The sequence below is a fragment of the Cannabis sativa genome, chromosome 8, assembly GCF_029168945.1.
Source record: "Cannabis sativa cultivar Pink pepper isolate KNU-18-1 chromosome 8, ASM2916894v1, whole genome shotgun sequence".
NCBI classification, from domain to species: domain Eukaryota; kingdom Viridiplantae; phylum Streptophyta; class Magnoliopsida; order Rosales; family Cannabaceae; genus Cannabis; species Cannabis sativa.
Genome location: NC_083608.1, coordinates 21,907,940 through 21,922,576, shown reverse-complemented (window position 1 = coordinate 21,922,576; position 14,637 = coordinate 21,907,940). Strand labels below are relative to the sequence as shown.

The 14,637-nt window shown below is 33.3% G+C and overlaps 1 protein-coding gene across 2 annotated transcripts; it reads left to right on the top strand.

Moving 5' to 3' along the window:
• The first annotated feature begins 4,226 nt into the window (after positions 1-4,226).
• LOC115701251 (probable protein phosphatase 2C 43) lies at positions 4,227-7,301 on the top strand. 2 transcript variants are annotated; one of them, XM_030628999.2, is made up of 4 exons: positions 4,227-5,083; positions 5,875-6,239; positions 6,379-6,609; positions 6,744-7,301. In XM_030628999.2, exons 1-4 carry the CDS (start codon positions 4,792-4,794, stop codon positions 6,984-6,986), a joined length of 1,131 nt encoding a protein of 376 aa, XP_030484859.1. In that variant the 5' UTR covers positions 4,227-4,791; the 3' UTR covers positions 6,987-7,301. The 2 variants fall into 2 exon arrangements, with proteins under 2 accessions (XP_030484859.1, XP_060958560.1); XM_061102577.1 differs by having other exon boundaries at positions 4,949-5,083; positions 5,362-6,239.
• The last annotated feature ends 7,336 nt before the right edge of the window (positions 7,302-14,637 follow it).

Genomic DNA, 14,637 nt, shown 5'->3' with positions numbered 1-14,637 from the left:
TATTCTACATTACATGCCAATTTCTACATCTTTTCCTTATTCTACATCTTCTATTATTTTAAAACCAAATTACTTTTCCAAATAACATATTTTTTTTCCAGTTAACATAATTACAATTAACAACTTTTTTTAGTGATGATAATTTTTTTTGGAGTACGTAATAAAAACATTGCTTTTAAAGTAGAAAAATAAAAATTTTATAGAAATAAAAATGATACCTATAAATTTTATAAAAAAAAAAAACAATAATTTGTAAAAACTGAAACATTAATTAAAAAAAAAAAATTATGAAAATTCTTGTTCAATCAATAAAATATATTGAACAAGACCCAACACGCTCCAACCTCCCTCCACCCCTTATCACAACCCAATTAAGCAAAAACATATAATTCTCCACCCCTTATCACAACCCAATTAAGCAAAAACATATAATTCTTATTTCATAATTGGAATCATTCACTTGCCGCGTTTACTAAATTGTAATTAGAATCAGAATAATCAATGAGAAAAATGAATTGATTTAAAATATAAAATAGGGTAAATATCATTTTGGACCCTGTGTTTTGTAAAAGTTACAGATTAGACCCTGTGTTTTGTTAAATGACAAAATGGACCCTGTATTTTCTAAAATAGTAAAAATAGGACCCTGAACTTAATTTTTGACAACTTTTTTTTTAATACAACCAACTTGAAGACAATGTTTAATACGAACAGATACAAAAAATGTAAACAGTTTTGTCATAACACTTTTAGATCGGATTATAATTAAACTTTATTTTGACAAAAAATCAATTCAGGGTCCTATTTGTACTATTTTAGAAAATACAGGGTCCATTTTATCATTTAACAAAACACAGGGTCCAATTGTTAACTTTTGCAAAACAGAGGGTCCAAAATGGTATTTACCCTATAAAATAATCGAAAATAATATTTTATTATGCTGTTTACTAAACTATTCGGAAAGAAAACTACAATTATATTATTTTGTTTAGATAACTAGAAATAGTAATCGGAATGTTTAAATTTGATAAAATTGTCATTATTAGAACATGTAATTATTTTTAGTTTATAAATTTTTAAAGGGCATATTTATTTTTTTCATTTTTAAAATTAAAATTAAATTAAATTAAGTTAAAAAAGGAAAGGTATTCCTTATAAAAATAGGAAGATAACTTTTTCTTTTATTTTCTACCTGAGCTCTACTACTTTTTCCCTTTCCAAAATTTAATAAGTAATTGTATAGGAATCAATACATACTATTCTTCTCATTCCCTTTAATAAAATAATATTTCTAATTTTAATAATATATGGGAGCCTTAACAAACTTTTTTGTTTCAAGTTATATTCCACCTAATATTAATATACGTAAAAATACAATTATGTCACTAATTATTGAACAATACAGTTTAGCCACACTAATAAAAATTATTTTTACAATTAGTTACACTGCCAATGCGTCTCATGATTAACCACAAATTGGCTATTTTTTTTTTCAGAGTTAAATATGATATAAATATTTAAGTTTAATTTACAATTATAAATAAATATTTAAATTTAATTTTTTATAGTAATAAGAAATCTCGTTACCTGACTGTTAAGCGTTAAGTAATTTACTACTAAACAATTTTTAATTAGTTCACATCATTAAATTTTTATTTTTTTTTAAAAAAAAATTAATTTAAATATACCAATAAAAAATAAACATTTAATGGTGAGATATCTACAGAGTTCCACAAATATAATTTAGGTATACCACTAAAAATTAAATTTAAATATTTATTTACAATTAAAAATTAAACAATCTTTATCCTGCAAATTATTTTTTTTAATACATTTCTATCCATTTTTATATTTTGAAAGTATCCCTATCAATATTTAGTTTACGCACATTGACATGATTCATCATATTTTTGAACCTTTATATATTCTTTTCTTATCTTTTTTTAAAAAAAAATCCATGTCATTATAATGATCATTCATCATCCTTAACATATTATATGCATTTTCATAAGAAGACTAAATTGCACAAGTGGTGGCATGCTTCATTTATCACAAAATGTTTTATCCCCATCTACATATTATAATTATACATATATATAGAGATAGATGACCATACATATCATTTCAATAGTTAACTATGAGATTATCTAATTCAACATTTCAACATATATGTATATATTTGAAGTAAGAATTTAGTGATGATTATAGTTTATAAGACAACTCATCCAACTTTGACATACTAAAATTAGTGAGCTAAAAAAGAAAGATTTAGTTGCACAAGTGGAAATTGGAATTAAGCATGACCATGAACCTAACAATAAATCTCAACCGTCTGATGTGATGTGTTTGGACTTGGACGGTCTGATTAAATCAGGCACCGGTGGCAACAAACTAATTTTGCTTTAATTATTGCAACCGTTTTACAGTGCCACTCCATGAATGCCTGTCCCTTATTATGATGTATTGTTTTTTTTCTTTTTAATTTTATTTTCAATTAGAAGATGAAGAAGAATAAGAAGAAGAAGAAGAAGCAGGTAAAGTGAATAGTGAACAATATTGTGAGTTGTGATATGAAAAGCTTAAAATTTTCACATGCTACTTGTGTTTGTTTCTGTGGTATCTTACACTATCTTTCTTTCTTTCTTTCTTTCTTTTCCTTTCTATCAAGTAGGTTAATTAGTATATCTACCTAAAAAGAAAAATTTATAAAAAAGAAATAAATTATCATATTCATAGTGATGCAACCACACGTGTCATGAAATTGATCAACGGTTGTGATAAACCAATGAAATATGCTTAGAAATAAAATGCAAGATAAGTTGTGTAACTTATTGTAGGAGGAGGAGGAGGAGGAGGAGGAGAAGGAGATAGACATGGCCACTGCTTTGTAAGAGACCCTGCACATGCATTGTCATGAGTGATATTGCATTAAAGTTTTTGAGTATTATTAAAAATTTAAATAATAATTTATTATTATTAAAGAAAGTCAAATTCACAATCTAAAGCTAAATATATGTATCTATAAAAGATAAAAGAGAAAGAAAAATATTAAAAGGTACTAATGTATGTATTTAAAGTTTAATATTATTATTGCTATAATTAAGTATCGGATTTCATGTAATTTAATGTAATAATTTTTAAAAAATATTATTAACTAATTATAAGATGTCACTTTTAAAATATACTAAACACTACACTACTGATATCTAATAATGCTCAGAGAAGAAATAATTTTTTTTAAATGATTGTTTTTGAATTGAAAAAAGAAATATTAAAATTTTTGTCTTTTGAATTTTGATATATATTAAAGGCTAATTAGCAATTCTCCTTCCCGAACTTTGACATGTATCAAATTATACCCCCTAAATTTTTTTAGCTGTTAAAAATTTCCCCTGAACTATAGAGATTGTTAAATTTAAGGATTTTTGTCTAATTTCATTCAATTTTACTGTTTCAGTAATTGTTTATGTACTAAAACATGCTCTCCAGACTTTGATATCTACCAAATTATGTCCCTCAAACTTTGATATGTACTAAATCATGCTTCCTGAACTTTCATCCTTTGTTAGAATTTTTTTACTAAAATTAGACAAAAGTCTTTAAATTTAACAATCTTAATAGTTTAGGGGAATTTTTAACAGCTAAAAAAATTCAAGGGGCATGATTTAGTACATGTCAAAGTTCGAAAGGGAAAATTACTAATTAGCCTATATTAAATTATGCTTTTAGTCATACTCTTTGAACTTCGTAGAATATTAAAAATTCTTCTTAAACTATTAAAATTATTAAATTTAAAAATTTTTATTTAATTTTATTAATAAAAACTTGGCATGAATGAATTTAAAGATATATCAAAATTTAAAATTATAATTTAATATATATTAAAATTTAAAAATACGATTTAATATACGAAGAATTAATATATTAATAAAATTAAACGAAATTAAATAAAATTTTTAAATTTAATAATTTAATAATTCTGATAATTTTTTCAAGGAATAAAGTTAACATATTTTAAAGCTAAAAAGACAAAAAATTTAATTATTTTTTTTTTAAAAAAATTAATTACTCTTAAAAAAAAATATACAGAGTAATTTAAATAAAAAATTAATTTTGATTTTTTGATTTATTTATTAATTTTGGTTGTCGGGAAGGAAGAGAGATACGGGACCCATGTAAAAGGAACAAATAGAGAAGGGGGGTCCTCCCACAGATCCTTTCATCTGAAAATTAATGGCTTAACTGTAATTAAATAACTAATTATGGTTTATTTTGGTAATTTCACCTTTCGAAGCAAGTGATGATCACACGCTTTCGTCAACCTTTCCCTTCCTTTCTTCCATCAACTAGTCCCTCCTTCCCTCCCTCTGCAACAAAGTAACAATCCTCACTCTCTCTCTCTCCCTCTCTCTCTATCGCACGTACAAACCAACACTGTCCCTTTTTCTAACAGATCTCCACGAACATTTCCTTTCTCTCTCCCCCACTTTCTCTCACTTCTCAAATTTCTCTATTTCCTCAAATATCTCTTTCTTGAACCCATTTCGTTTTCTTCACTCTTTCTTTCTCTGCCGCTCATTCGATCACTTGTTCTCAGCGTCTCTACTCCTTTATAACCCATTTTAGGCTTCTGGGTTACTTTCATTTTCATTAAATCTTGAACCCTTTTGGCCTTTTCTTTAATCTGTTATTACTGTGTTGTTTTCTTTCTTGGTGGTGGGTTTTCGAGAGTCGAAGAAGATTGAAGAGAAGAATAACACGAGACGGTGTAGTGTTAAAGGGAAATGAGGGATGTTGTCGAGGTTGGGAAACCTAGCGTCCGCGTGTTGGAAACCACTGAGGTATGCCCGTATGAAGAAGGATGATGGAGGAGATTCTGAGGACTCGCTCCTATGGTACAGAGACCTCGATCAGCACTCCTTTGGTGAATTCTCTTTTGCTGTGGTTCAAGCAAACAGCGTGCTTGAAGATTATAGCCAAGTCGAGATTGGCCGGGACGCTACTTTTGTGGGTATCTACGATGGCCATGGCGGCCCTGAAGCTGCGCGTTACGTCAGGGATAACCTTTTTAATGACCTAATAAGTGGGTTTTTCCCTTCTTTCTCTTTTCTTTGGAGGGTTAAATTATTCTTGTTGATTGTATAATTGTTCTAGTGTTAGTGTTAGTGTGTGTGTGTGTTTTTGTCATTCTTTCCTTTTCGTTTGATATGTTTTTGACAATTGAATTTTGTAGGAAAATATTTTTTATTTATTTATTTATTTATTTATTTATATTTAGGCTATTTTTGCGGCTTTTTAAGTCAATTTTATATTTTTATTTTGTCTTTTTTATTATTTTTCTTCCAAACTCGCCCTTCACAGGTGGGGTTGTCTTGTTATGCGCTGAAATATGCACAGTGCTGCTTCCGTTAAAGCAATGGTTTGTCTTTCTCTTGGTTTTTTCCTTCTTTCCCTATTTTAGGAATAAAAATTAGTGCAAGTAGGCAACTAGGAACGGTTTCTGTGAAAGAAAGACTGAAAGAATATGAATATTTGCATAATGGGGTAAATTTCTTGGGGTGTGTGTCATTGGAGTTATTCTTGGAGATTGATGAAATCTATGATGCTATCATTCTATGTGCTTTCATATTCCTTGATCTTGGTTGGTCTTTGGGTTTTGGAGGTTTTCCTCAATTGTCTTATAGCATTGTTTAATGTTGTTACATTCCTTTCTGTGCAATCTTTTTGTTTTATACATTACTAGAGTTTGGTGTCTTTCTTGAATTTGGTTTCATCAACTACTGCTCAAAAGAACTGTTGTCTTATTTATGTTGTCAAAAAAACTGTTGTTTTACTCAACTGTTGGATGTTATGTTGTGTTGTGTTTTATTACAGGGATTGCTCGAGAAAGAAGCACCATTTCTGAAGATGTTATTAGAGGTGCCTTTAATGCTACTGAAGAAGGGTTTATCTCTGTTGTGCGGAGGTCGTTTTCTCTAAGACCAATAATTGCGGCAATGGGATCTTGTTGTCTGGTTGGAATTATCTGGAATGGTAAATTGTTGATTGCCAATGTAGGCGACTCGCGAGCTGTGCTTGGTTCTGTAGGTGAATCGAATAAAGTAGTTGCTGAGCAGTTGACTGTGGATCATAATGCAAGCAGTGAGGATGTTAGAAATGAACTCCGGTCTTTGCATTCTGATGATGCCAGCATAGTGGTTAAGAGAGAGGGAGTTTGGCGAATCAAAGGCATTATTCAGGTTTTTCCCTTTAACTGTTATTGTCCCATGCTTATTATAAGTTGAACTGATTGACCTTGACAGTGGCTATGAATGTGTGTTCTGTGTACATGGCAGTGGCACTTAATCCTTGCTTTTTTTCACTTTGTTATGCCATCAGGTATCTAGATCCATAGGTGATGCATACTTGAAGAGGAGAGAGTTTTCACTCAATATTCCGAGATTTCGACTTACTGAACCACTCCGCCGTCCTGTACTAACAGCAGAACCATCATTGTACACTAGAGTTCTGCATAACAATGACAAGTTTTTGATCTTCGCTTCCGATGGGCTTTGGGAACACTTAAGCAATCAAGAAGCTGCTGCAATTGTGCATAATAACCCTCGAGCAGTATGTTCATTATGTCTTGTTAAAATGTGCATCTTTTTCTCATTGTGTTTCCTGTTTGATCATCAATTGTTTTGAACTCTCATTGTGTTTCCTGTTTGATCATCAATTGTTTTGAACTCTCATTGTGTTTCCAGGGTATAGCAAAACGACTCCTGAAAGCTGCTTTAATGGAGGCAGCTAGGAAAGTGAGGATTACATACGATGATGTTAAGCAATGTAAAGCGGGAGAGCGGCGGCAAATTCATGATGACATATCTGTGGTGGTGATGTTTCTGGATCATGTGACGGGGCAAAATGGCTCTGTACCTGAGTTGTCATTCAAAGGCTTTAACAACAATATTGTAGCATCAAATTTTGATCTTGAAGGAATCACGTGATGACGAATAATGGGATTATAGATTTGAAGGTCAAGAAGACCCAGGTTTTCAGCTGGATTTAATTTTTCATTTTTCACATTTTTTGCAACATAATATTGTTGTTTCTCCCAACTTGGTTAACATTTTCTTTTTTTGAGATTGAATATTCTAAAACTGATTCCTTTTTTTTTTTTCCCACAAGTTGTGAATCCTTTTGAGATAATGTCACTTAGCTAATCTAGGTGGAATTTTGTTGAGTTTACATGATGTATGTAGTCTTCTTGTGTATACACTCGGAATTACATTTGGTTCTTCTAATAAAGCTGCTCTTGTTAACCCTGCTTTACTCTCCATTTCTTATATAAATGTTTGAATATTTGTTTTATTTTATGTACTTATAATCATTGCTCACCCGTAATTCTTCTTAATTATCACTTTTTGTAGGGTAAATATAATTTTGGACCATGTGTTTTGTAAAAATTACTAATTGGATCTTTTATTTTGTTAAATGACAAAATGGATTTTGTATTTTTTAAAATTGTACAAATAAGTCTTTAAACTGATTTTTTGTCAAAATAAAACTTAATAATAATCTAATGTAAAGGTGTTATGACAAAATTAGTTATATTTTCTGTATCTGTTCATGTTAGAAATTGTCTTAAAGTTGATTTTATTAAAAAATAAAATTGTTATAAATTGAGTTCAGCGTCCTATTTTTACTATTTTGAAAAATATAAGGTTCATTTTATCATTTAACAAAATAAAAAGTCTAATTGATAATTTTTGCAAAACACAGAGTCTAAAATAATATTACTAATTTTTTTTATAGATGAAATCTTCATACCAACCACTCCTTATTCCCCTTTTTTTCTCCACTATAATAATTATTTCATATTTAATCTTTCTTAAGTGACTTTAAATTTAAAAATTAAGTAAATATTATTTTTTTTGAAAAAAAAAAATAGTAAAACAATCAAATATTATAAATTAGCTAATAAAAGAGTTTACGCTTCCACTATCAACCCTTCCTTTTTATTCTTTCTACTTATTTTAATTTATTACAATCATTTTCTTTATCTTCTTCTAAACCATTCTCTCTATTCCTTTTCTCCTTTTATTTATTTTTGGTTTAATTCCCATAAACTCATAAAAGTAATTACTTTATGGTGCAGATAAGACACTATTTAAAAATTACATTCTTACGTTTAAAGAATTTTTTTTATATTTTTAATATTTTTTTTTTGTTACTATTATATGAAGAGTTTCATGCAAGGACAGCTTATAATGAAAATGCCAGTTTAGACACCAAAATCTCAAAAAACAATGTTTGGGAAACAATGTTTGTACATTTTCTTTTCCTTTCTTATATCGAATTGAAAGTATGGAGTTGTTATGGCATTGCAACCAAATTGTTTTGTCCTGATTTTGTTTTCTTTCTTGTTTTTAAATTTTTGTTTCATTTTGTTATTTATGTCATTTTTTTGTGCTATATTCATTGTCTTGTTGAACTTAGAATGACCCAAATTGAAGGTAGGGACTAGAATTTAGCAGTAATAAGTTGGTTTTTGAGGGAGTTCATTAATGTTTACTGGCATTTTTATGCCATGTTTGGTAGAGAGTAAAAACAATGGAGGGAGAGATAATAGGAATGAAGGGTTTTTTTTTGGTAAAACAGGAGAATCAATAGGAAGAATATGTAGGGGTGATTTCTTAAAATTCCTTACTTTATTACGAGACCCATCTTCAGTTCAATGTTTTTTCTCTCTTAACTGCTCAATCTCTTACTGGTTTCAATCGAAGTTCTTTAGGATTACACAATTTCGGAGATTCTTTGCTTCCTTGGAGAGATTCATGGGGGAGAAAAGTGAACAAAAACACACAATTTGTTAAAACTGACAAACACAATACGAGAAACATATTTGGTTTAATTCAATGTCTTTCTCGAGTAGTCTGTGGATTTTACTCTGTTTGTGATGTTCTGTTGAAATAAGTTGTTGGTTTGTTTTGTTTGTGATGTACTGTTGAGATTTGTGAGGTTGTATCTATGGTTCTGTTAGGTAATATATGGTTCATGTGCATTTGTGTTAAAAATCTTCTTCTTTTATAGAAGTGTTAAATGTTAATCCTTATTCTCAAATTAACTACCCATCTTTCTGTCTATTGAGAATCCCACGATCTCATTTCACTTCTTGTTATAACTCCTGATTTAGATAATTATTCGATTCAAGTTAGGGTAGTTTCTCTCATTCTGTACCAACAAATGGTTTCTACCCACGATTCCTCAATTGATCTACCAACTATGCGACCCCATGAAACCTCGATCACATGATTCGGTATATGACCCCCATTATCGGTTTATTCACCGTTTGTTCCTTTATTCTGTTAATTAGAAGTCCCTGCTATTGTTTTTGGGGTTGTTGGCACTGCTCCTTCCACTATTATCCAACCAACTTTGAAATCCAATAAAGGAAAAGGAAAGCTTGTAATTGCATTTGAGTCTTCTACTATAACTAAGTCCTTGGATGTGGCTCTAACTCAACAGGGTTCGAGTAAGGGAAATAATACTCAACTAATTCACCCAATATCACTCTCTCCTACTAAGCACTCCCAAGAAAGAACTAAATTCCTTGGTATGGATAAAGGCAAAGCTAAACTTGTTGATGAAACTTCACCAACTGATACTTTTGGAACTACACCAGACATCATTATTGCTAAGAGACTGAAAGCTAATGAGGATACCGCCACTACTAAAAAATACAAGAAATGAATTGTATTCTGCATTACTAAAGTCTTCTGTGGTTTTCTGTTGTCCTTTTATTAGTTTAGTACTTTCTTATTTCCATCTTTTTTATGTTAAGTCTATGTTTTTCAGTTCTTGTTGGTGCTGCAATGGCTGGCAGAGGTATAATCTAGTGATGATATTCCTTATTCAGCTTAAGTAGCCTATTTACATATGTATTACTTTCTTCTATATCTAGTAGTTATTTCTTATATTAAATCTGTATTTGTTCATTTTTCAAAACTATTTCAACGGTCCTATTTTATTATAGTATATTCCATCTACTGTTTCTGGTTTTGAATTTTCCATCCATATGATTTATATACATATATACATATATATTTTGAAGTATTACCTGTGCAATTTTCCTAATCCCGAGTTGGGTGTAATCAATCTACTGGCCCATCATGTATACACTATTCCACATTTGTACTTTGTTCTTAGATCATGCATAAATCAAGTGTCTATTACATGAATCATAATTAAATTGTATTATGATATTTTAATTAATTTTGGGCTTTGGTAGGTTCACTAACTAAAAATTATTAAAACAATAGATTCGTAGCTTTTCCATAAGTGAGATACATCACAATGACTATTAATAAACTCAATTGATATACATCCTTATCAGATTTAGTATATAACTCTGAGAATATAACGATATGACATTTATTAAATAATTTAATTATAATCACATGTTTTAGTTGTATTTTACATTGAATGATTGCCTTCACAGTAGTTACACAAAAGAAACTGCTTGTTCAGTTATAAACCTCAACTTTAAATGATTCGCTAAATAGTTTAAATTTAAATTTAATATATTTAACTCCCTTTTCAAAATTCTATAATTAATAATTGGTTAGACAGTTTAAATTTAACTTTTAACACAACTTTTATATGTAATCTTATTACTTTTTTATCACTTTCATTGAATAAGTCATTTAAGGTTCAGTATGTTCAATCATCAATAATTTAGTAGTTGTTGAGGTATGAGTTTAAAAGGTTATTTTGAACAGAGATCATTTCCTCAGCCTTAGGGGCTGAGTAAATGATAGTATCAATAGGATTCTTTCAACCTTATTCTATCACCCTATATAATTTATGGCCAATAATATTATGATAGTTTTGGTATTTATAGGTTATTTTATTATTATTAATTTATTTTAAAGGAATAATTCTTGTACTTTAATGCCCTTATTAGATGTTTTTTTATGGTTTTGTAGGGACTTTTGCAGCCATGGAAGCAGAAGCTGTAGCTTTAATGGTGGCTTTGGATTGGACTCTTACTATTGGGTTACCTATTAGTTCGTTTGAATCTAACTTCTTAGCTTTGATTTTAGCTTTTGTTAGAAGATCTTCCTTCTGTAATGAATTTGGCTCTATTTTAGTTGATTTTGCTAGTTTACTATCCAATTTTCCTGAGGCATCTCTAATTCATGTTCGTCGCTCGGCCAATATGGCTGCACATGAGTTAGCAGTTCGTGCACTCAGGGTGGATGGCGAATTAGTTTGGATGGATGATTTTCCTCCATTTCTCTATGATGTACTAAACTCTAATTATATTCAATGAAAGTTCATTGTCAAAAAAAAAAAAAATAAATAAATTAGCTAATAAAAATTATAAAAAAATATTTATTACATATTAATTTTTTTTTAAAAAATATAATAATGAAATTAAGTTATATAAAATTTTTAATATTACATACTAATATATTGTAACAAAAATAAATAAATATATTAGATTATTAAATATATACAATAATGTTGACCGAGATTTTCGGCAACTAATAAAATATTATAAAATTACCGAGCTGTAAGAAAGTGAGAGAAGAATTTTTACGTGGTTGGGGCGTTAATGAGCCTTAGTCCACGAGTCTTTGTTATTTATGGATGTATTTAATACAGAGAATATACTTGGGAGAATTTCACCCTTATAAATACAGAGAATGTTCTTGGTGAGTATTTACTCTACTTGCTCATATGCGGCCCAAGATTCCCCATCCCATTTAATGAGCTTTGAGGGGGTATTTATAGTGTTTTTAGTGGGGTAATCCCTAGAATTGTCCTTACAAGTGTATCTGTAAGTATCCATAAAGTTGGGTATTCCCAATGAATATACCATGGGTAATGCATGGTCAAATCCCTAGGTGCTGTAGGGTTTTTATGTGGAATGTCCTTTTTGTCTTTTGATTGACGTGACTCTTCACAGTGTAGCCGTCGCTAGACTTAAATGATCATTACTGTGGCGATGCTGGTTGGAGGTTGTGCCGTCAGACTTTATTGCGTGTAGCAGTCCCAACACGCTTCCTCCCATGCGGCATTTAATGCGACTTGATTGCTCAGGAGAAACCTGACACCTCGCGGAGATGCCTTAGCATTATATGGGCTTCCGGGAGCATATCGAGCTCCATGTGCCTTCTCCGGGACCTACGTCCTGGACGTTACCTTATGGCATAAAGACTTAGCAAATATTGTGAATTGCTTGATCCACGTGTCCCTGTCTAATTGGTCCACGTATATTGGGAAAAATTAGGGGCAACATTTACCCCCCAAGCCTTGTTTATTTGAAAAATGAAACAAGGCTTGTTCAAGTGCCTCCGGTTGACTCCTCGGTTTCCTGGCACGAGCTTTGAGCGCGTGAGGGTGTATTTAATGATGGCTTTTAATGCAGCGATTCACTTTTTGCAGGGGTCGATTCGCTTCACGCCCATTGATTGATACGGCGCATTAATGGTGTCAGACGGATACTCAAGCGTTTCCACCGCCTTTATTGTAAATCAATCTGGTCCGTCGATCTTTGGGCATTTGAATCGTGCGCTTCCCCCACCGTTCGATTGGTAGGTGATGACGCCTGTTCCTCATGCATTTTTGCCTATAAAAGCCACCACCTTTTCTTCATTTCGGTTACTTTCCATTTCTTGCCAACTTTGCTCAAATTTCCTAGAGAGAAAATTCTCAGACCTGGAACAAGGCCTTTAAACACTTTGCGATTTTCCCAGTTTTTCTTCGCTCGCTGCTACCAGTCCTTCTTGTCTTTACTCGACTCGCAGCAGGACCCCCAGTTCAACACTTCATCGTAAGTTTTTTTTTTTGCATCCTTTGCTTTATTATTGAATGGCATGCCATTACGTATGTTTGTTCTTTTCTGGGTTTGCATTCGAGATTTCTGGGCATGCAAGTGTTTAAATCCTTCATATAGTCTGTTTGAGTTTACTGCTCTAGTGATAGGATTGCTATTGTCACGCCTCTGTTGTTATTGTGTATGTTCTTTGTAGAAGGCCATACGTTCTTCGTATAATGGTTGCTTAGGGCAAAGAACAGACTCTTTTCTTTCTGTTTTATTTATCGCGTAAAGCCGTCTTCTGTGAATTTACTGCACCCGACACTTGTCCAGGGAATCCCTACAGGGTTTCCTGTGTGACACGTGTCCGGAGGGGGCCTCTTTCCAGCGGTTAGGGGACCCCCATTCCCTTTTTCTTATTTTAGGGTTTGGTATGGGGCCTAACTGCTGGAATTTTTACTCTTTTTTTCAGAATAGAAAAATGTCTGCTTCTGGCTCAAAGTCATCAAAGAAAAGTGGTAAGCGCATGGCTACCCTTGAGGAGGTCTCCCTGGGACCCGTTGCCCAGGAGGGGTATAAGTCCCGGGCGACCGGATGGGAAGCGGCTGAGCTTTACTCCACCTTGACCTGTCCCCATCAATTGGAGAACATTGTGGAGGTTGCTGGAATCAAGCCTTCCACCTCAGGGACTTACCACCGGCCACCTCGCGACGCGGAGACGCCCAACCACAACTACGGCGACTTCGGGGCCTGGAGCCAAACACATCTGATGGCCGGGGCCATGCTTCCTCTTCAGGATTATTTTGTTAATTTTCTAGTTTTTGTCGGCCTTGTGCCATACCAACTTATTCCCCAAGCATACCACCTGCTTTCAGGCTTATTTATTTTTTATGCCGCCCGAGGATGGGGATCTCCCCGCCCGACGAAAATTTTGTATTTTTATGAACTTTTTTCCGTCCCCAAGAAGGGGGACAAACTTAAGGACGGTTTTTATGGGTTCCGGGCCCACCCTGCTAACGAAGGGGTGGTCCCGTATAACAGGCAGACTCACGTCAAGGAGTACCGCCATCGCTTTTTCTTCTCCTCCGGGTTCCGGGCAGTGGACCACCCGAAGCTCCTTACTGAGTGGGTGAGGATTCCTCCCTATGAACGGACTGCACCTACTCAGGCCTTTCTTCGGAGAGCTCAGGCCTTCGCCTTTTACGACCGGGTCGATCTTGACGTCGGGGGTCTGGTCACTACGGAAAACTGTAGGAAGGCAAAACTTATCCTTCTGCATCAATCCGTGGAGGACTCTAACCTTTCCCGGGTCATCTGTCCCAATGTGAGGGCGCCGGTCGTGGAGAAGACCTTCCGGGACGAGATCATCGCCACGGCAAAGAAGAAATACCAGGAGTATCTCTACCGGAAGGCCCAGGAGAAGGCGTACTCTAAGGCCCAGGCGGCTTCCGGGAGGGCGCTCCGCGTGGGGAGCCCGGTGGAGAGGAGTCAGGCGATTGCCGGGAAGCCCCTTCACATTGGGGATTCAACAAAGAGAAGGGCTCCCAGGCCACAACCTTTGGTTCCAGAGCCGAACACTGGGGCTCCTGGTGCCAGCAGTTCCGGCGCCGGCGGTAAGTCTCCTTTGGTAATTCATTATGTTCCTTCTGTTGTCGAGTATGCCAGTCGTAGGCCCGTAGGGTTCGACGAGCGTCTTTATAGGTTTAGGATGCCCTCGACCCGGTGGGGGGATCACTTGAAGGAATTTTATTTTTCAAACTTAGGAGATTTCCTAGGTCGATCTCAGATGGGTTCTGGTCCTCCGGAGCCCGTTCCCTTAGGTCCCTCGGCTT

Coding starts and splice junctions, on each gene's coding strand:
- LOC115701251 (XM_030628999.2), top strand. CDS start 4,792: ATGTTGTCGAGGTTGGGAAACCTAGCGTCCGCGTGTTGGAAACCACTG. Junction 5,084..5,874: donor CCTTTTTAATGACCTAATAA/GTGGGTTTTTCC, acceptor GTTTTATTACAG/GGATTGCTCGAGAAAGAAGC. Junction 6,610..6,743: donor TGCATAATAACCCTCGAGCA/GTATGTTCATTA, acceptor TTGTGTTTCCAG/GGTATAGCAAAACGACTCCT.